Source organism: Pristiophorus japonicus, chromosome 9, assembly GCF_044704955.1.
Source record: "Pristiophorus japonicus isolate sPriJap1 chromosome 9, sPriJap1.hap1, whole genome shotgun sequence".
NCBI classification, from domain to species: domain Eukaryota; kingdom Metazoa; phylum Chordata; class Chondrichthyes; family Pristiophoridae; genus Pristiophorus; species Pristiophorus japonicus.
This window is the reverse complement of record NC_091985.1, coordinates 30,656,174-30,684,122: the sequence shown is the minus strand read 5'-3', so window position 1 is coordinate 30,684,122 and position 27,949 is coordinate 30,656,174. Positions and strand designations below refer to the sequence as shown.

Below are 27,949 nucleotides of genomic sequence, written 5' to 3'. Positions count from 1 at the left end.
TGTAAATCTCCTCTGCACCCTTTCTAGTGCAATCACATCTTTCCAGCTGCGGCCTAACCAGTGTTTTATACAGTTCGAGCATAATCTCCTTGCTCTTGTATTCCATGCCTCGACTAATAAAGGCAAGTATTCCATGTGCCTTCTTAACCACCTTATCTACCTGGCTTGTTACTTTCGGGGATCTGTGTTCCTGCACTCCAAGGTCCCTTTGTTCTTCTGCACTTTTCAGTGTCGTACCATTTAATGTGTATTCCCTTGCCTTAATAGACCTTCCCAAATACAATAACTCACACTAATCCGTATTGAATTCCATTTGCCACTGTTCTGCCCACCTGACCAGTACATTGATATCTTCCTGCAGTCTGCAGCTATATTCTTCATTATCAACCACACAGCCTACTTTAGTGTCATCTGCAAACTTCTTAATCATACCCCCAACATTCAAGTCCAAGTCATTGACATATACCACAAAAAGCAAGGGACCCAGCACTGAGTCCTGCAGAACCACACCAAACACAGCCTTCCAGTCACAAAAACACCCATCAACCATTACTCTTTGCTTCCTGCCTCTGAGCCAATTTTGGATCCAACTTACCACTTTGCCCTGGATCCCATATGCCATATGGGACCTTATCAAAAGCTTTAGAAAAAAGGTTATGGTCCACAGGGCAGCAGTGATACCCGCCCTCCTATATGGCTCAGAGACATTAGACTATATACAGCAGACACCTCAAAATGCTGGAGAAATACCACCAGCGCTGCGCTGAGCACCTAGAGTCCCATCGCCAAGAACAAGCAGAAACCAAGCGTAATTAGTGGAGGAGCGTGCATCAACCCAGGCTCCCCATCCACCCTTTCCTTCAACCACTGTCTGCCCCAACTGTGACAGAGACTGTAGGTTCCGCACTGAACTCATCAGTCACCTGAGAACTCACTTTTGGAGTGGAAGCAAGTCATCCTCGACTCCGAGGGACTGCCAATGATGATGATGGGACCTTATCAAAAATTTTGCTAAAATCCACATACACTACATCATACGCACTGCCCTCATCAACCCTCCTGGTTACCTCCTCGAAAAATTCAATCAAGTTGGTCAGACACGACCTGACTGGCCTTGATTAATCCATGTCTTTCCAAATGAAGATTTATCCTCTCCCTCAGGATTTTTTCCAATAATTTTCCCACTACGGAGGTTAGACTGACTGGCCTGTAATTACTTGGTCTATCCCTTCCTCCCTTTTTAAACAAAGGTACAATATTAGCACCACACCCGTAGCCAGAGAGGACTGGAAAATGATGGTCAGAGCCGCTGCTATTTCCTCCTTTGCTTCCGTTAACAACCTGGGACACATTTCATCCGTGCCTGGGGATTTATCCACTCTCAAAGCATGTATAATGAGACTGGATTAATTAATGATCTCATAGTAAAGGATCCTCTTGGGAAAAGTGATCATAGCTTGGTAGAATTTCAAATTCAGTTTGAGGTTGAGAAAGCCAGGTCTCAAACTCCTATCCTGAACTTAAATAAAAGCAATTACAAAGGTATGAAGGTAGAGTCATCTAAAGTGGACCGGGAAAATAGATTAAATGGTAAGACGGCAGATAAGCAGTGGCAAACATTTGAGGAGATATTTCATAACTCTTAGCAAAGATGTATTCCAGTGAGAAAGAAATACTCTGAGAAAGATGAAATATCCGTGGCTAACTAAGTAAAGGATGGTATCAAATTGAAAACAAAGGCATACAATGTTGCAAAGAATAGTGGAAGGCTAGAGGGTTGGGAGATTTTTAGAAACCAAAGGTCGACTTAAAAAAATGAGAAGATTGTTTACGAGAGTAAACTAGCAGGAAATATAAAAACAGACAGCAAGAGCTTTTACAGGTATATAAAAAGGAAGAGAGTAGTTAAAGTAAACGTTGGTCCATAAGAGGATGAGACTGGGGGAATTAATACTGGGAAACAGTGAAATGGCAGAGACTTTGAACAAATATTTTGTATCCGTCTTCATGGTAGAAGACACTAAAAGCATCCTAATAATTGATAATCAAGAGGCTTTTCGGAAGGGGGGTGGGGGGGAACTTAAAACAATCACTATTACTAAAGAAAAAGTATTAGGCAAACTAAAGTGACCAAAGGTGGTGTAAGAATAAAAGTGCTTAGTAATGACAAAATTGATTGTGTGTGTGTGTGTGTGTGTGTGTTTTATATACACACACACACACACATATATATAACATATATATACACATATACACACATACACATATAGTTAAAAATATAGATTATACGGATTATATATATAGTTAAAAGTGTAGATTATACGGAAAGGCTGCAATGTTGAAAGAAACAAAATGGATGACTTCCCCAAGTTCATATCTCCTCTGGCTGGGCAGAGCTCAAGGAACAAAGAAAGGAAGTATACTTTGAAACTCACCAAACTAGAAAAGGTATTAAATTGGAAAGCTATTAACTTAATCAAGGAATGGCACCAGCCCTCCAGATAAACACATGTATGAGGAGAAGCCAATCAGGAACGGCCCTGAAACCAAGACCCAATCCTGAGGCTTTCTGAAAATCTATGGCCCAAAGGGATATAAAAACTCAAGCCAAATATTGCTGGATCTCTCTCTCTTTTCTTAAGCACATGGCAAAAGCAGGACCTTCCTCTACAGACAAAGAAGCAGGCAGTGTGCTTTTTATAAATCATTATTGTAACATCATTGTATCTGTTGTAACTAAGTAGATCCGTAAGATAGCTGATGACTGCTGTTCCTCTGATAGATGTGAATGTGTTTAATAAACGATTCCAAATTGTTTAAAAGAATCGGTCTTGCTGTCAATTTAATGCCAGAGATTTAGAAATCTAACAAAATTGGGGGCTCGTCTGAGATCTGGGGAGACAGCTTTTGATCATTCTTTGAACAATTGAAAATCTCGGGAGTTGCAATTCTAACCTGTATTGCGAAGTTTGAACTATAAACTTTTAAATGGATCGGGAGAAGTTGCGTCTTAAGGTATAGTCACCTCGATAGTTGGAACTGTTTAAGTGGAGACCCAGCAGCAGTTATATTCAAAAGACACAGGATGAAGGGATCGGTCATGTATAGAAAGCCATCAAAAGGTATCGAGATAATCTATCAGGAGAAAGTATACGAAAAGGTATCCATAAAAAACATATAAGGTTACAAGTACAGGCGTTCTTCCGTAAGGGCCAACATGCCTCCTTTGGGGAGCTCGTGGCATTTAACCAGGAGAAAGTAAATCAAGGAGCGCTAAGGCCAAAACGGGCAAACGGTCTCTTGGCATTCATCGCACATTATGCACTCGGAGAGATGAGGAATTAATGAGGCAACAGAGATTCAAAATTTAAGGGAAGTGACACAAGATTTAAAATACCAAAGGGCAAGAGAGATACAAGATTTAAAAGAATCGCAAGTAAAAGAGGTTCGACTAAACGAAAAAGAGATTCAAAATATAAAAGAATTAAAGGAAGAAAGCCTTCAACTTATTCGACAGTTAAAGAAGGGAGAAATACAGCATTTGAGACAAGAAATTGATCGATTAAACCACAGTATTAGGCAATTAGAAACAGCAACAGCAACAAAGCCTTTTTAAATTTAAATGCCACAGCAGCCGTCATTGAAGCATATGAAAACAAAGTAAAGTTAAAAATGTATAAATTGGAAAACTTGGGGCTCCGGCAAAAGGTAGAAGATGCACTAAGGGAAGTAATTAAGAAGCCACATAGGGAGGCAGACCACTCCCGGTGCCAACCAGAAATAGCGAGGCTAAAAAGTAAGTTAGTGGAGCAGCAGTCGCTGGTATCCACAGTAACACGGTGAGCCATAACAGAGACAACAGAAGGGGACAAGGGGGAGATAAAAGAAAACCAAACGCCTGCCCGGTGGTGTGTGTTCCACCAGAGGTAGTCAGGAACTGCTCTCCCTCTTTCACTCCCACCCCTTAGCAGGGCACTATTCAGCCCTGGTAACCTTCTGTAAGGTAGCATCTACAGCTTGGTGGCCTTCCATGAGGGAAACAATCAACCAATATGTGGCACGATGTCTACCGTGCTTGCAGCACAATCCTCCCGTATGCACTAACTGAGCCTTGCTTCAAAGCGTGACCTCACCTCCAGGGCCATGGAATTGCCTCCAGATAAGACTTCATTGGGCCACTTTCACAGGCGCAAGGCAATTTTCAGCATGCCCTAGTGGTGGTGGATCAATTCACTAAATATATCTGAGCATTCCCCTGCCGCTCCAATACCGCAATCACGGCATCCAAAACACTATTAAATCATGTGTTTTGTAGGTGGGGAGTACCAGTACAAGTGGACAGCGATCAAGGTTCACACTTTACCGGTAAAGTTTTTGCCCACCTGCAGGAAATGTTGGGGATAAAACACAAATTACATATTGCTCACTACCCCCAGTCGTCCGAAGGGGTCAAGTTAATGTTAAAAAAATGGGCTAAGATGCTGCCAATGTGCTTAATGGCAATGAGGACCATACCTCACAAAACAACAGGGGTCTCCCCATATCAGGCCATGACGGGAAGGCTCATGAGAATGCCAGGCCAGCTAACACTCACAGGGATGGGTCCCTTGACAATGAAAACATGTAGTTCCAAGTGGTAGATCAAATGAATTGATTTGTGGCCACCAAATTGGGGAAGTCAACAAGACAAATTAAAAGGTACTTTGACAAGAAAGTACGTCCCTTTGCATATCAGGTAGGAGACTCAGTAATGATTCAAAATTATAGGAAAAGGAAGCATGCCTTTGAGCACAGGTGGAAGGGACTGCAAACGATTATAGACCGATTGAAGAGTTTATTTGATTCAGTTATCGGGGGAAAAAGGACGTCAAGTACAAGAAATGGTTTCACATTAATCAGTTAAAAACTGCCAAAGAGTAAATACTACACTAATTTCGTTTCCCACAAACCATGGTACGGATCCTTATTCAAAAGGGAGTTAGATGAAGTCCTTACTACTCGGGGGATCAAGGGGTATGGCGTGAAAGCAGGAAGTGGGTACTGAAGTTTCATGTTCAGCCATGAACTCGTTGAATGGCGGTGCAGGCTAGAAGGGCTGAATGGCCTGCTCCTGCACCTATTTTCTATGTTTCTATGTTTCTATGTTATGATTGTCAGGATGACACTGGCCACAACCGAAGCCGAGGGAAGATGGAGAAGTGGGAGCTGCAGGATGGCTTACGAACATCATCAATGTGCTTTGAGAAGCGACAGTGCACTGAAGATATGGGAAGGGGAGGGACTCCGCTGGAGATGTTATTGTACTATAGTAAATCCTCTACGTGTGGCATACACCTTATGAGGACCAAGTCCGGCCATCCACTTTTCTGTTTTTCTAAGTTTAAAACCCATTATAAGCGGTCATCCACCTCACAGAAACATATACAGCGGAGCTATTATGATATGTGAACCCTGAGGAGATAAACCATAAGAGGAGTCAATAAAGATATTTCCTCCTCAAGGTGGGGAGTCTGTAAAAATAAAAGTGTTTAGTATAGGTGCAGCGTCCAGAATCTGGAACCCTCAGGACCGAGGCCGTTCTGGATTCCGTGTTTTTCTGGACTTCGGATCATTTTTCTGCAGTCAAGAATCTGGAAACACCTGAGCCCAAGTTTGGGTATTTCCAGATTTCAGAACGTCAGAAGGGAGGGGAGGGGAGTGGGGGGTCGCTGCCGAAGAGCTGTTTGGGCTGCCGGCCCAGTCAAGGTAGAGCTGTTCAGGCGGGGCCCCGCCGAGGAGGAGCTGTTCGGGTGGTTCGCCACCAAGAAGGAACTGTTCGGGCGGGGCCTCGCCGAGGTCAAACTGTTCGGGCGGGCCCTGCCATGAAGGAGTTGTTTGGGCGGGGCCCCGCCGCCGTGGAGCTGTTCGGGCGGGGCCCCGCCGCTGTGGAGCTGTTCGGGCGGGGCCCCGCCGCCGTGGAGCTGTTCGGGCGGGGCCCCGCCGCCGTGGAGCTGTTCGGGCGGGGCCCCGCCGCCGTGGAGCTGTTCGAGCGGGGCCCCGCCGCCGTGGAGCTGTTCGAGCGGGGCGCCGCCGTGGAGCTGTTCAAGCGGGGCGCCGCCGTGGAGCTGTTCGAGCGGGGCCCCGCCGCCGTGGAGCTGTTCGAGCGGGGCGCCGCCGTGGAGCTGTTCGAGCGGGGCGCCGCCGTGGAGCTGTTTGGGCGGGGCCCCGCCGCCGTGGAGCTGTTCGAGCGGGGCGCCGCCGTGGAGCTGTTCGAGCGGGGCGCCGCCGTGGAGCTGTTCGAGTGGGGCCCCACCATCAAGTGGTGTTCGGGCAAGGCCAATCAGAGGTGGAGCTGTTCGGGCGGGGCCCCGCCGCCAAGGAAATGTTCGGGCTGGCGGGCCCTGTCGCAGAGGTGGTGTTGGGGTGGGCCAGTGAGGAGGCCTCGAGGTAAGGGCAATGGTGGCGAGCGGGGTGAGGCGAGCGGCAGCAGGGTAAGGGCAGCGGCGGCAAGGCGAGGCCAGAGGTCTCCGGATTCCGGAACATTTTAGGGATTCCATACGACCCTGCCACCGATCGGTCCGGAGTCTGGATTCCGGAACTCAGAATTTTGGACGCTATATATATATATATATATAAAAGTGTAGATTATACAGAAAGGCTGCAGTGTTGAAAGAAACAAAATGGATGACTTCCCCAAGTTCATGTCTCCTCTGGCTGAGCAGAGCTCAAGGAACAAAGGAAGCATGGCTTTGAAACTCACCAAACAAGAAAAGGTGTTAAATTGGAAAGCCATTAACCTAATCAAGGAACGGCATCGGCCCTCCAGATAGACAAATATATGAAGAGAAGCCAATCAGGAACGGCCCTGGAACCAAGACTCAATCCTGAGGCTTTCTGAGAAACTGTGGTCTTAAGGGATATAAAAAGTCAAGCCAAAGATTGCTGGGTTTCTCTCTATTCTTAAGCACACGGCAAAAGCAGGACCTTCCTCCACAGACAAAGAAGCAGGCCGTGTGCTTTGCCAGAGCGAAGTGACGTATATCTTTTTATAAATCATTATTGAAACATCATTGTAACTAAGTAGATCTGTAGGATAGCTAATGACTGCTGTACCTCTGATAGATGTGCATGTGTGTGTGTTTAATAAACTATTCCAAATCGTCTTAAAATAATCGGTCTTGCTGTCAATTTAATGCCAGAGATTTAGAAATCTGACAGTGGACAAGTCCCCTGGACCTGATGGCCTGCATCCTAAGGTCTTAAAAGTGGCTGCAGAGGTAGTGGATGCATTGGTTGTAATCTACAAAAATTCCTTAGATTCTGGAGAGGTCCCAGCAGATTGGAAAACTGCAAATGCCCCTATTTAAGAAATGAGGGAGACAGAAAGCAGGAAACTATAGACCAGGTAGATGAAAATCTGTCATTGGGAAAATGCTGGAGTCCATTGTCCATTATTAAGGAAGTAGTAGCAGGGCATTTAGAAAATCATAGTACAGTCAAGCAGAAAGGGAAATTATGTTTGACAAATTTGCTGGAGTTCTTTGAGGATGTAACGAGCAGAGTGGATAAAAGGGAACCAGTAGGTGTCGTGTATTTAGATTTCCAGAAGGTATTCGATAAGGTGCCACATAAAAGGTTACTGCACAAGATAAGAGCTCACGGGATTAGGGGTAATATATTAGCATGGATAGAGGATTGACTAACTCACAAAAAAAGTCAGGATAAATGGGTCATTTTTAGGTTGGCAAACTGTAACTAGTGGGGGGGCCACAGGGATCAATGCTGGGGCCTCAACTATTTACAATCTATTAATGACTTGGATGAAGGGACCAAGTGTAATGTAGCCAAATTTTCTGATGATACAAAGTTAGGTGGGAAAGCAAGTTGTGAGGAGGACTTAAACAATCTGCAAAGAGATATAGACAGGCTAAGTGAGCAGGCAAAAATTTGGCAGATGGAGTATAATGTGGAAAAATGTGAGGTTATCCACTTTGATAGGATAAATAAAAAAGTAAATTATTTAAATCGGGAGAGATTACAAAAGGATAAATAAAAAAGTAAATGATTTAAATTGGGAGAGATTACAAAATGCTGCGGTACAGAGGGATCTGGGGGTCCTTGTACATGAAATGCAGAAAGTTATCATGCAGATACAGCAAATAATTAGAAAAGCAAATGGAATGTTGTCCTTTATTGCAAGGGGGATGAGTATAAAAGTAAGAAAGTCCTCCCACAACTGTACAGGGTGTTAGTGAGACCACACCTGGAGTACTGCATACAGTTTTGGTCTCCTTATTTAAGGAGGGGTATACTTGCATTGGAGGCTGTTCAGAGAAGGTTCACGAGATTGATTCCTGAAATGAAGGGGTCATGAAGAAAGGTTGAGCAGGTTGGGCCTATACTTATTGGAGTTTAGAAGAATGAGAGGTGATCTTATTGAAATGTAGAAGATTCTGAGGGGGCTCGACAGGATAGATGCAGAGAGGATATTTCTCCTCATGGGGAAATCTAGAACTAGGGGGCACAGTTTCAGAATAAGGGGTCGCCTATTTAAAATGGAAATGAGGAGGAATTTCTTCTCTCAGAGGGTCGTGAATCTTTGGAATTCTCTACCTCAGAGAGGTGTGGAGGCTGGGTCATTGAATATATTTAAGATGGAGATCAACAGATTTTTGAACGATAAGGGAGTCAAGGGTTATGGGGAGCGGGCAGGGAAGTGGAGTCGAGGCCAAGATCAGATCAGCCATGATCTTATTGAATGGCAGAGCAGGCTCGAGGGGCCAAATGGCCTGCTCCTGCTCCTAGTTCTTATGAGCTTTAATTTTGCTAACAAATCTATTGGTACTTTGTCAAACGCTTTTTTAAAGTCCATATACAACCACACTACCATCACCAACCCTCTCCATTACTTCATCAAAGAACTCTAATGATAATGATTTCAGTCCATTACCACCATTTTCAATGGAATTTGTCTATAAGGCTCAGTGATGGTTCACACAGGAAAGTACGATAAACAGTAATCACAATAGTGCTATTTTGCTCTGTTCAGGCATAAATGTGCTATGTTTATTAAAAAAAATGTATAGCTTGGAAATAGCATGAGGTCTGAATCTGAAGGTGTGGATATCTGAACGGAATATATGGAATTAAGGACAGTAAAGTAAACGGGATATATGAAAATGTATAAGCCATGGAAGAATAGCTGGGAGAATGTCAGATTGCAAATAGTGCAACATCAGCATAGCTAACAGTCTCAAGGTTTCAAGTCACTAATCCTGCCAATAATATATAATTGTAACATGAAATACATCTGCAGAATTGCAAGGTCTCAGTAAATAGTCACACCATTAGATTGAAACATTTGGAGGCAATACTTGAGCTTTCAAGAAGAACATCTCATATAGATTGACTAATGAGTGGCTGAGTTAGACTGTCAATCCATTTGTATTTTGTTATCTGATTTCAAAACTGTATAACTGTTAACGCTTTACGATGTAACTTCACCTATCCGTAGGGAGTGTGTACGCTCTATCCAGAGAGTATATCTTCTGTTGATAGGTCTTACTGGCCGGTAATAAAGACTGCTTTGTTCAAAGCACAAGAGGTATTCGACTCAGTAATTTTACTGAACCAGATTGAAGTAAAAGAATCCAGGAATTTACATTTGGTGTCAGAAGTGGGATCTCAACGGACGACTGCCGAAAACTTGCGAATTAAGAGCCAGACTAGCCTTGGACGAGACGAGGGGAAAATGGCCACTGGAGTGAGTATGATTTCAATACTGCTCCAGTTTCCCCCGGTTTCAAAAGTCTGAGGAAAGTTTAGCCACTCGCTGGTTCTCAGGTAGTGTCTGAACGAGATCCAGGACAATCTGGTGAATACCTTTCAAACTTAGAATAGGGATAGAGATAGGGAAATTGCGCGATGACGCAAACCAAGCGGCGACTTGGAAAGATAGTTAGAGCTAGATAGGGATAGATGATCAATCATGGATCCAAAAAAAATTAATAGGAAAGAAAAGAGACTCTTGTGAATGTCTGTTTAAATGAGAAATGTTTCTGTGACTTTTACTGTAAAAAAAAGCCGGGGAGTTGTGGTTTGTTTTATCTCAAACAGAATGAAAGTTTGTTTTAACCCTTCGTAGTGTTGTCCTGTATGTGGGAAGTTTAAGAGTGTGAACCTTATTGAATTACGTATAAGTTACGGAGCCAGGAAATGCCCAAAGGATAGGTTTGTTAAAAAAAAAAGAAAAAATTACATGGTCCCGGTGGTTAAAAAAAAAAAGAAAAAAACTTGTTGAAAGCAAACATTCAGAGAAGGCACAGCAAAACAACTGAGATGGATTCAAAAGGATTTAAAAAAAAAATTATATTAAATAACACGACCTTGAGGCTGGAACAATTGAGATAACGAAAAGCAGTCCACAGCCTACGTGCCAGACTTCTCTCTAGTTATAAAAAAAAGTAACGTACTAAATAGGTGCTGAAAGAAAAAAATGTTCTGAGATTTTAAATTATGAAAAATATAAAATCACTCCTGTCCAATTGGCAGAAAAACTCCATTAAATTAGGGCTTTCATTGACTGATTGAATTTAAACTGCGCAGTAACGTGAAAGGATAGGGAAATTTGGAGACTGAAAGAAATTAATTGAGGCTCATAAGAAATCAAAATTAGAAAATTAGGCTCACAGGGAATAAAATGGGGATTTAAATAGAAGATAGGTGTTCAACTCAGGTACGACGTCGACCTTGTATATCACTTGGCCCGTCTAGGCTCTGATTGAATTTAAAAAAAAACCCCGCAGCAACTCGGAAGGTAGGGCCGACGCGAACGCGCGGCCGAGAGGAGAAGGGCCGAAGCGAACGCGCAGTGACGTAAACGCGCAGTGAAGCGAACGCGCAGTGACGTCAACGCGCAGTGACGTAGACGCGCGGTGACGCCGACGCGTAGTGACGCAGAGGCGCAGCAACGCGAATCGCGAAAGTCAGTGCTAATGGCAGTAAGTCTGTAAGTCTTAAAGTGTTTAGAGTTTTAAGTAAAGTTTTAAGTATTGAGATCGCGCGGCGACGTGGACCGTGCGGCGACGCGGGTAAGTGTTAGAAGTCTTTGTCTATTTTGTAAATCGCGCGGCGACGTGAACCGCGCGGCGACGCGGGTACGTGTTAGAAGTCCTTGTTTACCTTTTAAAGTTAAAGTATCTTAACTCGCGCGGCGACGTGAGCCACGGGTCGACGCGGATTGCGCGGCGACGTGAACTGCGAGGCAACGCGGATTGCGCGGCGACGTGAACTGCGAGGCGACGTGGTAGTTTAGTATTGAGATCGCGTGGCGACGCGGACCGTGCGGCGATGCGGGTAAGTGTTAGCATTAGTAAAGTTTGGTTATTTGGAGTTAGTTAAAGTCCGTGTTAGTTCTGTAAAGTCTGTGTCTATTTTTAAGTTTGTTTAAATTGCATGACGACACGAACGCGTAGCAACACAGTAATACGAGGGGCAGTGTGAAAATGGGTAATTAGTTAGATAAAACCACGGATGCGGATAATCCGCTACAAAAGCTATGTGAGGAATTCCCTGAAAGAGCTGAAGACTTTAGAAAATTATCAGGAGCCCTAAACAAATTATTAGGGGATGACCAGTGGCCTCTAGGTGACACTAGAAGCGTAGAGGTAAAAAAAAAGCACAGGGATTAATTTGGAGAAGGGGACGAGGAAAAGGGGATAAAAAAATTTAATTGCAACCTGGCGACATTATTGTCAGAAATTAAAAGATGCATCACTTCTATCGAGTTGGCAAACAAATGCTATTAAATTAGGACTTGCATTGACAGAGGGAACACATGTTAAAACTGTAGACGTCTTAAAAAAAAAGAATGAATGTGCGCACGAGAAACTTGCTAAGAGATCCTCTGGGACCTCTGAGAAAGGTATTGATCAACTACAAGTTAAAATGGCTGGCTTTGTGTTAACCGAGGCTGATAATGAAATTGATGAGTGGCCACTGACTCAGCGCCCAACGGCGCCTCCCGCACCCCCTGGCCTCTTGCTCCAGTCCTCTTCCCAACACCCTCCACCTAACACTCCGGTAAAAAGAGTTAGGAACAACCACATATCACCAAAGCAACAAACCCAAACTGACTCCTCATCCTCTGATAGCGATTCGGATCCCCAGTTCACAGGCAATATAGCCGAAAGGACCAGATCTCACACTCGAAAGGGCAGAACTATATCTCAACATCACAAACAGTCCCGTAAATCTTCTAGTCAACCTACCAGTCCAAGTTGTGAAAGACATAGCAAACACCCCCGCCGATCGAGACGCAGAACTGTCAAGCAGTCAGACAGCTCTGAAACATCCTCCGGCCTAGAAATGATTTCCAAGATCCCAAAGTCCCGACACCAATTCCCTGTCAGACCAATGCCAAACCCTGATGCACAACAAGCTGCAGACCACCTCTCTATAGATGTCTGTGATCTTCAAACAACTATTTGATTGCTCACGCTATCCGGACAGATGGAAAGGGCAGTTAGATATTATTGGCAGAAAAAGAAAGGGGAGGGGGGAGGTGCGCCCCCATCCCGGGTCAAGACTAAATACGTGACTAGAAAGGAAGAGCCATCTCGGGAGGAAGGATCAATAGAGCCGTAGTGTGGCATACAGGATTGGATGGATAAGCAAGGATACGGTTATACTAAACAACCAAACTGCCCGAGCCCTGCTAATAAACCTCCCTATTGTCCCCGGCATGGTATGGGAAGAGGCCGGGACTGGGTAAGAGGAATTGACTGTTTTAATTGTGGGCAGGAAGGACATTGGAATAAAAATTGCCCCTACCGTCAGCATGGAAAAGGAAGAGGAGGAAGAGGAGGGGGGCAAGGGGGGAGAGGAGGATCTTACACTAACTTCTCCCAGAACAACCCCTTTGGTCAATTGTCCCCCGATTGACTACGCAGCTTGATTGTGCAGGGATCCTCCCCGGACGACGAACCCGTTCTGAATGAGTGGCAACCCTTTTCGATAGATACGGGAGCCTTCATGTCTTCTGTACAATCAAAGCTTAAACTCCCTGCTTCTACTGAAACACAGGAACTTTCAGGATTCCTGGGACAAATCTCGACATTCCCGGTGTCAGAACTAGTTAAAGTGGGTTACCAAGAAGAATTGGTCGAACATCGATTTGTCATCACTACCAATCTGGACTGTAACTTGATGACTAGAGACCTCCTTTGCAAATTCCAGTTGCATTTAGAGTATGGAGATTATTGTAAAACAGGAAACCCTTAAGCGGCAGTATTATATCACTAGAACCCCTCAGTGGTGGTCTCTGGACCTGCCGCAGGCACCCTATCACGTGACCCTAGCATACGATCCCAGTGGAAAGAATCAGGACCTGCAGAACTTTTATCAGGATCACGAAGGGGAAGTGAAGGGAATTCTATTAAGGGCTAGAGTGACTGGACTGGAAAGAGAGGCAGATTTTGTGGAAGTGGATAAGAATCTGTGGAAACAGCCCCTAACAATGGCACCGCATATTGCTCGTGAAGTATTAGCCCCTCACCATGCTAAGGATTTGGAAGTTATGGTACGCAAGGCCATAGATGAGGCTGACCCTACCAGCCGGGATGTGCAAATTGTAAAACATGGCCGAACAGTCCAATTTCATGGGGACCCCGAGAAGGTCTTAACGACTCTACAGCATCATACTGGCTCCGGCATACCTGACTATGTGGATCCTCATGTGTGGGCAGAGAACCCTTCCCAAGTGGGTTATACTCCCATTGATCCGATTGAGATCTCAGTGCAGGGCAATCCGACAGAACCCACTGAAATCACAGGCAATCCTAAACTGACTTTTTGGCACTATACTGCAATTAATCCGGCCTGTTTTCTTACTGAGCCACCCCAAGATGAGGAAGAACCCAGTCATGATTGTTTATGTTTGTTCACGGAAATACTTCTATTAATCCAGAAGATACACGAATCTCAGGATACGCCATAGTAAACCAGGAGAATCAGGTCTTGGAATCTGCTGCTTTGAAACCGCCTATTCTGCTCAACAAGCTGAACTATTCGCTCTCACCCAAGCCTGTATCTCGGCCAAAGATCTCAAAGTCAATATCTATACCGACTCTAGGTATGCCTTTGGGGTGGCGCATGATTTCGGACAATTATGGAAAAATAGGGGATTCCTAACCTCACAGGGGAATGAGATATCTCATAAACAGCTAGTATCTGATTTGTTGCAAGCCCTCATGTTCCCCAAACGCATTGCCATTGTCAAATGTACCGCCCAACCTACCGGAAATTCTCTGGTTGATATAGGGAATCGTTGTCCTGACCAAGAGGCCAAACAGGCCTCTCGTGACCAACAGATGGTAGTGCCCAAAATTATGAGTCAGACTAAAAATCCTGCGAAGGATAAGTTAGCCTCGGAAAAACCAATGCCAATCATCCAAGATGTTATAAAAGCACAGGGGGACGCTCCTGAAAAAGATAAACTGTTGTGGAAATATTATGCATGTACTTATGACAATGTTTCTAAACTCTGGACCACTCCCGCGGAACAGACTTGCATGTCTGACGAGTTGGCCTCATGGGTTATAGAATGTCTGCATTTTGCTACTCATTGTGGAGCAAGGACCACGAGTGACACACTTTTGGCTACTTGGTGGCACCCTAAACTCCAGGCGCTCACCCAGAACATCAGTAGTCGTTGCCTGGTTGGCCAGCAACATAATCCAGGGAAGGGAGTCCCCTGTGATTGGGGTAAAACGCCCCTACCCGAAGGTCCCTTTGAGACATTTCAGTTGAACTACATTGAGTTGCAAAAAGTTCAGTGTTACAGATATGTGTTAGTAATAGTAGATGTGTTTAGCAGATGGATTGAAGCCTACCCTAACCTGGACAATAAGACTCAGACTGTTGTTAAGGTGTTAATGAGGGAAATTGTTCCTAGATATGAGATCTCAGCTAGACTGATGACCACCTATGTTCTTTCTCTGACTCAGGCTCTGCGACTAGTTCACAACCAGGTTCAAGATGCTCACCTCGACCTCCCAGTTTTACCCGAATTGTCCCTCGTGGCACCAGGGAAGTATGGATTCGGAAGGGATTAGAGCCACAATAGGAGGGGTCTTTTTAGGTGTCACTCACTACCCCCACTGCAGCCAAGGTTGAGGGGAAAAGTGCCTGGGTTCACCTGCACCACTGCAAGCTCATCACCATTTAAACAAATTTTGCTGGTTAGTCTAATTCCTGTTTCTGTTCCAGATCTCCTCCCTATAGCTGAACAAGGCAGTTGAAGGAGGATCAGTTTGAACTCTTACCTGTCAGACAGCCAAATACACTGACGGAGACCTGAAGGGAAATGTGAAAACAGAACTCTTTTTATCAGCTAAATAATTGGACTATTTATAAGATGAGACTGTGTCTGTATGCTACTGTCTGCATAATAGTGTTGATATATGACAGTTTTGGTGCACGGGAAGGAAGACAAAGGCGAGAGCTCCATGTAAATACCTTTTTGTATATGTCTTACGTTTATGCGGAAAAAGGGCACTTCACTAGATGCTAGGTGTGTTCACATATCCCTATACATTCTAAAGGGGGAATTCCTTTGCGCACCGTTCCCCTGACCCTAACTGAGACTGTTAGATGGATTCAAAGAAACGATATTGGAACAGGTAGCTAACCGCACTGCTGAGGCTCTGGAGGGCATCACAGCTGAAATGGTAGCGATAAGGACCGTAGCATTACAAAACCGAATGGCCCTCGATTACCTGTTAGCTGAGAAAGGGGGAACATGTGCCCTGATAGGATCTGAATGTTGCACTTACATTCCTGATAGTTCAGAAAACATAGCCCACCTTGCCGATCACATAAGGAGGGAGGTGAAGAAGTTATCCACACCAGCAAAGGAACTTAGCAGGTTTGATTGGTTTCTGGGTGGATCTTGGAGATCCTATCTAATACATGGGGCAATTGTTCTCATCATAATAATTACCTGCTGTTTGATTGTTGGTTGCCTTAACCTCTGCTGTAAAGCAATGACAAGGTTAGCAGACCCTCTTGTGGTCAAGGGTTCCCGGGTTATGATCCAACAAACTAGAGAACTACTCAACAATGCAATACTCATAGAATGATCCTAAATGTTATCATAGAATGATAAAAGGGGGGATGTGGATATCTGAACGGAATATATGGAATTAAGGACAGTAAAGTAAACGGGATATATGAAAATGTATAAGCCATGGAAGAATAGCTGGGAGAATGTCAGATTGCAAATAGTGCAACATCAGCATAGCTAACAGTCTGTCTCAAGGTTTCAAGTCACTAATCCTGCCAATAATAAATAATTGTAACATGAAATACATCTGCAGAATTGCAAGGTCTCAGTAAATAGTCACACCATTAGATTGAAACATTTGGAGGCAATACTTGAGCTTTCAAGAAGAACATCTCATATAGATTGACTAATGAGTGGCTGAGTTAGACTGTCAATCCATTTGTATTTTGTTATCTGATTTCAAAACTGTATAACTGTTAACGCTTTACGATGTAACTTCACCTATCCGTAGGGAGTGTGTACGCTCTATCCAGAGAGTATATCTTCTGTCTGATAGGTCTTACTGGCCGGTAATAAAGACTGCTTTGTTCAAAGCACAAGAGGTATTCGACTCAGTAATTTTACTGAACCAGATTGAAGTAAAAGAATCCAGGAATTAACAAAGGCGCACACAATTTAGAAAATTCAGTTTATAAGGAATAGTGCGGAATATTAAAAAGCAAATTTAAATGACTAAGCTAATGGATATCACAACTGGCAATTTCTTTTTCCCAAAGACAAAACTGAATGAGATAACACTTTACAATGGTGAATATTGACCCAAAGCAATAATAATTAAGGTCTGTAGATGGGAAGTGCATGCCCTGCACAAGACCTTTAATAATATCTAGATAGATACACACACAGATATATAAATACATATACAAATCTTGTCAAAAATAAGTTCAGTGCTATTATGTTATTCGAATCCCAACGTGAGTTTGTTTAGTCCTTCTTATCATGCGGCTCCCTCGGTGACAGTGTATGAACTATGAACTCGTAATCCTAATTCCGCACTTCTCCTTGATACTATGTGCAGCAGAAGTGCATGAGGTGATTGGTTGCTGTGCCTCTGGGATTATTGTGGCCCTCAAATCCTGAGATAGAACTGCTGAAAGCTGCACCACTCTTGGCACTTTATGGGCCGCCTGGTTCAACGAGTCTTCTGATAGATTTCATGGGGCCATGATCCCCAAGTTATGTTGCCCAACAGATAAATTTTATAATGGGAAATTGAAATGCAATTTGGCTGGTAATTGAAATTCAATTTCATGACTATAAATCAGTTGAACTGCAAGTTCTTAACAGCGGCTGACGCAAGTCAGATCCCCCACATAGGTAGGATGCATGTTGTTGCTGATTTGGACAGTTGCCAATATAACGTGGCTATTGACTTGAATCCAAAACCTTACTCATTCTTTCTCCTCGAGCTTAATATTTTCTCTCTTGCCCCAAATTCGCTGCCGACTCTCCTGCACAGCCCACCACTGAAAACATTTTGCACACTTTTGTACAGTTGAAAGATACAAAATTAACTGCAGTTGTCAATCAGTACAATAATAATTAAAAATATATATAAAAGGGGAAGTTCTACCATGGTTTCACTATCAATGAGATAAAGCACTGTGGGATGAAACACAATTAGGCAGAATGTTTCTACTGTCTTAGTCAATCTCAGAAGTATTGGAACCTACATATAGAATTGGAAAGATAGAATATTGAAAATAAAAACAAATTACCTTGCTGTACTCTGTTTTAATACTCATACTCTTGCGCTGCCATTACAGTCAATCTGCCTACACGGCATTGAAGAACAAGACTTTGAGTACCTCCGTTGTATGTATTGAACCTGTACATTTTTTCCTCCTTATTACTTGGTTGTTTATCTCTATTCATTTTCAATGGGTTAATAGCTGCTTTCATTATTCACCCTTTGCAAAAGCATTTTGTCCACTTTCAATTTTTTATATTCAATCTCGGGATGTGGGTGTTGTTGGCAAGACCAGCATTTATTACCCATCCCTGGTTGCCCTTGAGAAGGTGGTGGTGGTGAATCTTTTTCTTGAACCATCACTGTTGTTATGTATGCAAACATGGCAGTTAATTTGTGCACAACATGGATTTATGAAGGGGAAGTCACGTTTGACAATTTGCTGGAATTCTTTGAGGATGTAATGAACAGGGTGGATAAAGGGGAACCAGTGGATGTGGTGTATTTGGACTTCCAGAAGGTATTTGACAAGGTGCCACATAAAAGGTTACTGCACAAGATAAAAGTTCATGGGGTTGGGGGTAATATATTAGCAAGGATAGAGGATTGGCTAATGAGCAGAAAATAGAGAGTCTGGATAAATGGTTCATTCTCAGGTTGGCAACCAGTAACTAATGGGGTGCTGCAGGGATCAGTGCTGGGACCCCAACTATTTACATTCTATATTAACGACTTGGATGAAGGGACTGAGTGTAACGTAGCCAAGTTTGCTGACGATACAAAGATGGGAGGAAAAGCAATGTGTGAGGAGGACAAAAAATCTGCAAAAGGACATAGAAAGGCTAAGTGAGTGGGTAAAAATTTGGCAGATGCAGTATAACGTTGGAAAGTGTGAAGTTACGCACTTTGGCAGAAAAAAATCGAAGAGCAAGTTATTATTTAAATGGAGAAAAATTGCAAGTGCTGCAGTACAGCGAGACCTGGGGTCCTGAAATCATTGATGCATGAAACATCAATGATTAATATCTCCAAGTTTGCAGATGACACTAAACTGGGTGGCGGTGTGAGCTGTGAGGGGAACGCTAAGAGGCTGCAGGGTGACTTGGGCAGGTTAGGTGAGTGGGCAAATGCATGGCAGATGCAGTATAATGTGGATAAATGTGAGGTTATCCACTTTGGGGGCAAAACCGCGAAGACAGAATATTATCTGAATGGCGGCAGATTAGGAAACGGGGAGGTGCAACGAGACCTGGGTGTCATGGTTCATCAGTCATTGAAAGTTGGCATACAGGTACAGCAGGTGGTGAAGAAGTTAAATGGTATGTTGGCCTTCATAGCCAGGGGATTTGAGTATAGGAGCAGTGAGGTCTTACTGCAGCTGTACAAGGCCTTGGTGAGACCTCACCTAGAATATTGTGTTCAGTTTTGGTCTCCTAATCTGAGGAAGGACATTCTTGCTATTGAGGGAGTGCAGCAAAGGTTCACCAGACTGATTCCCGGGATGGCTGGACTGACATATGAGGAGAGACTGGATCAACTGGGCCTTTATACATTGGCATTTAGAAGGATGAGAGGGGATCTCATAGTAACATACAAGAGTCTGACCGGACTGGACAGGTTAAATGCGGGTAGAATGTTGCCAATGTTGGGGAAATCCAGAACCAGGGGACACAGTCTTAGGATAAGGGGTAGGCCATTTAGGACTGAGATGAGGAGAAACTACTTCACTCAGAGAGTTGTTAACCTGTGGAATTCCCTGCAGCAGAGAGTTGTTGATGCCAGTTCATTGGATATATTCAAGAGGGAGTTAGATATGGCCCTTACGGCTAAGGGGATCAAGGGGTATGGAGAGAAAGCAGGAAAGGGGTACTGAGGGAATGATCAGCCATGATCTTATTGAATGGTGGAGCAGGCTTGAAGGGCCGACTGGCCTACTCCTGCACCTATTTTCTATGTTTCTATGTTTCTAAACACAAAAGGTTAGTATGCAAGTGATCAGGAAGGCAAATGGAATCTTAGCCTTTATTGCAAAGGGGATGGAGTATAAAAGCATGGAGGTCTTGCTAGTTATAGAGGGTATTGGTGAGGCCACACCTGCAATGCTGCGTACAGTTTTGGTTTCCATATTTAAGAATGGATATACTTGCTTTGGAAGCAATTCAGAGAAGGCTCACTATGTTGATTCCGGAGATGAAGGGGTTGACCTATGAGGAAAGGTTGAGTAGGTTGGGCCTCTACTCATTGGAACTCAGAAGAATGAGAGGTGATCTTATCAAAACGTATAAGATTATGAGGGGGCTTGATAAGGTGGATGCAGAGATGTTTCCACTGATAGGGGAGACTAGAACCATGGGGCATAATCTTAGAATAAGGGGCCGCCCCATTTAAAACTGAGATGAGGAGGAATTTCTTCTCTCAGAGGGTTGTAAATCTGTAGAATTCGCTGCCTCAGGGAGCTGTGGAGGCTGGGTCATTGAATAAATTTAAGACAGAGATAGACAGTTTCTTAACCGATAAGGGAATAAGGGGTTTATGGGGAGCATGCAGGGAAGTGGACCTGAGTCCATGATCGGATCAGCCATGATCGTATTAAATGGCGGAGCAGATGCGAGGGGCCAAATGGCCTACTCCTGCTCCTATTTCTTATGTTCGCTTGTTCTAACAAGGTTACATAAAAACAAAATGAGATGAGATTAAAAGGGCAGAATTTCAACACATTAGAACAATACAGCTTGGTTCTAACTGCAGAACTAGGTATTAAATTTTGTACTTAGGTAATTGTTAATCATTTCTACTTGCATACATTTTTTGATAGATGTATTGCCGTAATTGGAGTTCTGCGCACTTCCTGGCCAAACTCCATCTGGCATTATTCAGATGTCAACACAATTCACTGGTTCAGCAGTGAAGATGCTCACTTTTAGACATGTGTCTCAATTAATAAAACTCATTGGCAGCCTTCTGATTTTTGCTTTTTACAATTTTTTTAAGTTGGGTGAAATTATCTGTGAGCAAATACTCGCTTTTTGAGTCAAAAATAAAACTGAATGTTCGTAATCAGAAAAAGTCAGGTTTAATCAACAGAACAATTTTCGCAGGAACGAATAAAATACCTAAAGCAAATATTAAATGCTTACAGCTGTCTGCACAAGGCATCTTCAGTGTCTCTATCCACATGAATATTGCTCACTGCCTGTGACGCATGTGACTGAAGGTAGGTTCTGTATCAATGATGTGTTGGGGCACAGAGATAATGAAGTGCTCCTTGCACCAAACAGGGAAAGGGGCTGAATACGTCACATCAGAACTGAGGTATGGCAATAATTTCCAGATTTCACCTTTTGGTCATAATTATAGGCCTTTATCGTAAAATCAGAGATACTCATTTCATCAAGGTGGTCAAACACCTAAAACTGCAGGTTGAAAAATAGATTTCAATTTTCTTTTATTCAAAACATGATTTTGTAACACGTTGGGCTTGTTTCTCATTTGTGGTATCTAGGAAAGAACAAGAAAACTACTAATTTTATGTGAACATGTTTCAAAGGGCACATAATACGAGTTTACAGTACAATTTCAGTGAAGACACATTGGTACAGTTCATGAAGAAGCAGCACCTTGCTTCCCAATGGTTTAATTGGTAAGTACCATGTGGAACTAAACGAGATGGATCAGAAAGGTTGCAGGTTCAATCCCTGTTCTGTATCAATTAGCCAATCTCAGCTAGGGTGGTTGTAGAGCAGTCCAATTGACCTGAGCATACCTGGAGATGGGTAGAGAAATCAGACGGGGCTCCTTCTCTTGATCTCCTTATGGAAAGTACACGCGTTGATGCCATGTGAGGACAGAACCACATTCAGCTACAATGTAAAGTCAAAGGAAATCCTAGCTTGGAAGTCAATTGTAATATGCCTCCTTCATGGATCAGCTAACTCAGTTTGGCCCATTTTATTTCATGTAGTGTATTTATCCCAGCGATCAACAGCCTACATATTAAAAATCTGACAGATATACAATAGTATCTCAAGTACACAGCTGGGAAGTAATCTCCAAGTGGGAATATACTGTAGATGAGCATACACTGTTGTTGGAATTAATTTGGTAATTCTTTAAACCAGTCACACTGCCATGGGCATTTATCCATTCATCAATATATTGTTCTTAAACTAGTAGGCCAATGTTAATTTCAGTCCTGCAGTTAGGTTGCACAGCTCATTTCTGCAATTTAGAGAAGGTCACTATAGCTTTAATGATAAGCCTTACCCCTGAATCAGCCCATTCAAAAATGCTCCCTGTGGAATTCCACATTCAGACATCTGGCAAACAATGTGGCAAAAATGCTATGGTGAGGCAAATCAAAGGAACACCAGATGGAATACATTTGCTCTTTATCCTGGTGTCAGTGAGGCTGGTCTGCTTAGATATTATTTAGTTCTTTTTCAGCTCAGGATATTTTCTAAAACACAGTACATACTCACTGGACATGGCAGAAAAGGGTCAGTTTTCTTAAAAAAAATATCCATTATCAATCTTTAAACAGACTGATCCAACATACATAATGGGAACAGTAGCATAGTGATTGTGTTACTAGATTAGTAATACAGAGGCCTGGACCAATGATCCAGTAGACACGAGTTCAAATCCCACCACGACAGCTGGGGAATTTAAATTCAGTTAATTAAATAAATCTGAAATAAAAAGCTAACATCAGTACTGGTGACCATGAAATCACCAGATTGTATAAAAACCCCATCTGGTTCACTAATGTCCTTTAGAAAAGGAAATTGGTCATCCTTACCTGGTATGGCCCGCATGTGAATCCAGACCCAAAGCAATGTGGTTGACTCTTAGTTGCCCTCTGAAATGGCCTAGCAAGCCATTCAATTGTACCAAAGTCACTGTGGCATCTTCACCACGCGGACTGCAGCAGTTCAAGGCGGCGGCTCACCACCTCCTTCTTAAGGGCAATTAGGGATGGGCAATAAATGCTGGCCTTGCCAGCAATGCCCACATCCCAGGAACGAATTTAAAAAAAATACACTGATGGTACATTGTTGGATATGCTCCAAGCACAAGCCTGTGGCTTAAGCCATGTCACAGTATATCCACTGCTTTGTTTACCTGATAAAATGGATGAAGAGTTCCATCCAACATTATAAACACCAATGTGTTCTGATGGAGGGTTTAGACCCAAAATATTAAATTGCCTTCGTTTCTGATGGACCTGCTATGTATTTCTAGAATTTTCTGTTTTAACTACAATTATTGATTTTCTTTTGGCGTGTAAATTTTTTGTTGAATTCTCAAGAGCGTGTTCTGAAAATGTACATTCATTTTATATATTTTACGCAGTTATTGTACAGTTCGGTTTCATAATTCTAGCTCATGGAGTGTATCAATACATCCAGATACCAATATTTTAGAGTTTTTTTACATAAGAACAGGAGTAGGCCATCTAGCCCCTCGAGCCTGCTCCGCCATTCAACAAGACCATGGCTGATCTGGCCGTGGACTTAGCTCCACTTACCCACCCGCTCCCCGTGACCCTTAATTCCCTTATTGGTTAAAAATCTATCTGTGATTTGAATACATTCAATGAGCTAGCCTCAACTGCTTCCTTGGGCAGAGAATTCCACAGATTCACAACCCTCTGGGAGAAGAAATTCCTTCTCAACTCGGTTTTAAATTGGCTCCCCTGTATTTTGAGGCTGTGCCCCCTAGTTCTAGTCTCCCCGACCAGTGGAAACAACCTCTCTGCCTCTATCTTGTCTATCCCTTTCATTATTTTAAATGTTTCTATAAGATCACTCCTTATCCTTCTGAACTCCAATGAGTAAAGACCCAGTCTGCTCAATCTATCATCATAAGGTAACCCCTTCATCTCCGGAATCAGCCGAGTGAATCGTCTTTGTACCCCCTCCAAAGCTAGTATATCCTTCCTTAAGAAAGGTGACCAAAACTGCACGCGGTACTCCAGGTGCGACCTCACCAACTGTACAGTTGCAGCAGGACCTCCATGCTTTTGTACTCCATCCCTCTCGCAATGAAGGCCAACATTCCATTCGCCTTTCTGATTACCTGCTGCACCTGCAAACTAACTTTTTGGGATTCATGCACAAGTTTCAAAGCTGGTGGACTTCTTCTGGAACAACAGGAAGCACTGGGTCTCTGCTGCGGTCTTGAGTCTCCCGCTTGAGGAGGGCGGTCAGTCGTTGGTGTGCGTCAGCGCCCAGCTCGCGACTTTCCGTCTTCAGACCCTGCAGAGATACCTTTACGTCGAGCCCCCTCCTAGGTGGTGTGCTCTGGCGACGTATTTCTTCCGCCAGCAGCGCGACCTCAACTATGACACGCAGCTCCTGTTTGTGAACTTGGGGGGTGTCAGGACCGCCCTCCGGGAGCTGCCTGTCTTTTACAGGGACCTCATCAGGGTCTGGAACAAAGTCTCCACCAAGCGCAGCTCTCCGCCGGCTGGAGTGGCGGCTGTCCTGCAGGAGCCGCTGCTCGGGAATCCGTACCTCCACGACCGAGGTTTTATGTGGCGGTCGGAAGAGAGGGCTGTGGCTGGTGAGATGACCAGGGTCAGGGACCTGCTCGATGGCGGAGGAGCGGGCTGGATGGCGCCAGACACGCTAGCGCGGCGCCTAAATTCTGCCAACGTCCGCCACGCGGCCGATGCCATCGAGTCGCTAAAAACAGCTCTGGGCCCTGACTCCGTTAGGTGCATCGAGGAGGCTCAAGCACGTGGGGAGATCCCGTCCGAACTGACCCCCGTCCGGACGGAATTCCTCACCGGCGCCAAACCCCGGAACCTCCCTCGGAGGCCGGCGCCTCACAACTTGAGCCGCCTCGGGGAAATCCCCTCCGTGCCTTTCAGTTCCGCGCGGAGGGGTTTCCTGTACGGGCTGCTCCTGCACACTCTCAACTTTGCCATCCTCGCCGGCCGTCCGGACACGCCATGGCGTACCATCTTGCCGTCCGGAGGAGGCGGGGGTCCCCGATGGAGGGCACTCTACGCAGGGGTCCTCCCACTATTCATCGGGGACTTGGCCTGGAGGGTGGTGCACGGAGCAGTGCCGTGCAACAAATTTTTAAGCCGGTTCACGGACTCCCAGGCCGCCTGCAATTTCTGCGGTCTGGAAGAGTCCGTGTTCCATGTTTTTATGGAAAGTACAAGGTTGCAGCCCCTGTTTTATTATTTGAAGGGGCTGCTCCTGAAATTCTGGCTGCACTTCAGTCCCACTCTCCTGATCTTTGGGCACCCTGTGCGGAGGGGAGCGGGTAGGTCCGAAGGCCTCCTCGTAGGACTGCTCCTGGGCATGGCCAAGGGTGCCATCAGCCGGTCCAGGCAGCGGGCGGTCGAGGGGGTCGTTCAACCTGACTGCCTGCCTCTCTTCCGCTCTTACATCCGGTCCAGGGTGTCCTTGGAGATGGAGCACGCGGTGTCCACCGGTACGCTCGCGGCCTTCCGCGAGAGGTGGGCATCGGAGGGACTGGAGTGCATCATCACGCCCGGCAACCAAATTTTAATTTGATTTTACGTTTTAAAGTTTAATTTGTTTTAAATGCCGGTGCTCTTAGTGTCCCCTTCCCTTTTATAGGGGGCACTGGAAAAATTGTGATTTTAGTGCCCAAAAAAAAAAGAAGAAAAAAAAGAAAAACTCAAAAAAAAAAAGGAAAAAAAGGGCCTTGTAAATGTCTGGTGTGTCACCCAGGTCGGGTGGCACGATTTAATGTTTTATGTTTTTGCAGGTAGACTCTAAAAGAGTTTCATGCACAAGTTTCATGCACAAGGACCAATTGTGGAGCAGTGGAGGCGTGTCCTGCACAGTAGGAGCTGAGCTGCTGAGAGAGGAGCAGCTACCAACCTTAGCTCCTGCCTGGAGAGCCCTGAGAACAGCCCAGGAAGAGAAGGAAGGAAGGGGCTTCACCACCAACTTTCACCCAGAGGGAGAGGAGGAAAAAGCAGAAAACTTTTACTAACTTTTATCATTTCTGCAAAGAGTTGGAGAGAGGGGGAAAGACCAAAACAACATCCAGTGTGGAAGGAGGGAGACTCTACATCTTCTACAGGTGGGTGTGGGTGCATTTCCCAAAAATACTTTGTTATATCGGTGGGGGGAGGAAAGAAGACCACTGAGGGCCGGAACATCGCGGGGGGTGTGTGTGTGTGGAAGTGTGTGTGGGGGCCTTGCTTACAACTAGGCCCCCCCCCCCACAATTGAACCCCCTACCCCCCCCAATTGCCTAGCCTGGGATAGCTGGAGCTACCAGGCTGAAGATTTTATTTACCACTTATTTAACATCATTAGGAGTGTGTGCCTGGTGGCTCTAGCTGCCCCAGGTGAAGACATCTTTTCCCCTCACCCGAAGACCATCCCAAAGACTATTTTGTGTTTTACCATCTGGGGATTGCACCCACCCACAGCTGCGAGGGGAGACCTGCCCTCGCAGTTTCCCCCCCCCGTTCCCACCCCCCTCTCTCTTTCTCTGTTACTCTGTTTCTCCCCTCTCTCTGTGAGACCCCTTCCTCCCAAATTAATTAAAAAAATATATAAAACAATTGAGACAACTGAGCAGAGGGAGCAAGGCCCCTCCCTAATTGCCAACTAGGGGAGAGGTGTACCTCGTTAAGAGCTCCTCTGCTCAGTCTAATAAAACGAGGCCTACTTAAGACCATTAAGGCCTGTGACTTTGGGGTGGGTGTAGCCCTTAAAGGGACCCCGTGATGGCGACCCCATCCACGCCGGTGGCAGGGCCAGCGAAGACATATGCGTAGGTGGCAACCGCTTCCACGGCACCTCCTGCGCCACCCGCTGCCCTGCCACCTTTCAGACTTATTACGAAAAAACACGGGGTCAAGAGCTACACTCACCCCACAATGAGCATCGAGGAGTGCGTGCGGGCGATGGCGTAGTCGGCCTCTCGGCCATTGTCGCAGCCTCCAAGATGTCTGGGAAGGCCGTGTTCTTCCTGGGGTCGGAGCGGGCGGTGTCCCTGGCCCTTGAAAAGGGGCTCACGGTGGGCGGGACGTTCCTGCTGGTGGACCCTCTCGAGGCCACCGCGCAGAGGGTCATCGTGTCAAGCGTCCCGCCCTTTGTTCCCGCTGAGCTCCTCCTCCCTCACCTACAACAACGGGGGGGGAGGTAAGGTCGGGGATCAACCCCATACCGCTCGGCCTCAGGGAGAACAGCCTGCGCCACGTGTTCTCCTTCCGCCGCCAGCTCTTTGTCCGGCTGGCGCGGGAGGACACGACGGAGGGATCATTTAATGTGGTGCACGAGGGGACTGCCTACCGCGTCTTCTGGATGTCGGACGGCGTGCGGTGCCATGCCTGTAGGGAGGTGGGGCATGTTCGTAAGAACTGCCCCGCCTCCAAGGCCGCCAAACCACCGAAGGCCCAAGGCTGGCGCCGCCGCCCCCCCTCCCCCTAGTTGCGTCCGCGTGCCGGGAGCCGGGAGCCGTAGGTGCGCGGGCATCGTCGGGGGCCTTTGTTTTCACGGCCTCCGGCGGGGGGGAGGGAGAGCGTCCGACCGGAAAGAAGGCGCGGAACAAGGTGAAACATCTAGAGGCGGGTCCCCTCAGTGCGCCGGAAAGATTGACCACCGCGCTCAGCCCAACCCAGTCACCGGCGAGCGCGGGGTGCCCTGAGCCCGTGCCCGAGCCCTTGACCAATACCGCAGAGGGGCCCGGGCGCGGGCAAGAAAAGGAAAAGGGGGGGGCGGAGCGGGAGGCCACGGCAGACATGGAGGTCTCCCTGCCTCAGCGCACCTCCAGCAACAAAAGGAGGCGCCGCTCCGTTGAGGCGGAGGGGGAACAACATCACTCCGCGGAGGAGTCGGTGCCCGCCGCGTGTCCCGCGTCCCCCACCAGCGCCCCCAAGCAGCGCCGTAGGCGGGAGGAGTCTGTCCCCGGGGAGGGTGAGACAGTCGAGGCTGCCCAGCCTCTGCCTCCCGGGGATGGCGTGGAAGATCTGCTTGTCGTGGGGGGCGTGGGGACCACGGAGGAATGCATTGCCGCCGGGCCGGGCGTCCCGGGGACTGAGGCGGACGGGGCCGAAAAGGCCGAACCTGAGCCCGCCCAGCTATTATCCAACTTCCCCTGGGAGTCGCTCGACCCGGCAGAAAATGAAATTAATGATTTTAATGATACTGTACATG

The 27,949-nt window shown here is 45.6% G+C and overlaps 1 protein-coding gene and 1 long non-coding RNA gene across 3 annotated transcripts in view; one reads left to right on the top strand and one right to left on the bottom strand.

Annotated features, from left to right (window-relative positions):
- LOC139273001 (uncharacterized) overlaps positions 1-16,672 on the top strand; it is a 46,774-nt gene extending 30,102 nt beyond the window's left edge. Inside the window, exons 2-3 of one of the 2 annotated variants that reach the window (XR_011594993.1) lie at positions 9,238-10,987; positions 15,247-16,672. This is a non-coding gene — a long non-coding RNA (uncharacterized lncRNA). The remainder of the gene's footprint in view (positions 1-9,237; positions 10,988-15,246) is intronic. The other variant, XR_011594994.1, reaches the window with a different exon arrangement.
- Positions 1-27,949, bottom strand: part of LOC139273871 (fasciculation and elongation protein zeta-2-like) — a 276,060-nt gene that overhangs the window by 103,953 nt on the left and 144,158 nt on the right. Inside the window, exon 3 of the mRNA XM_070890947.1 lies at positions 5,981-6,272. Within this exon, the coding sequence (XP_070747048.1) occupies positions 5,981-6,272 (292 nt within the window). The remainder of the gene's footprint in view (positions 1-5,980; positions 6,273-27,949) is intronic.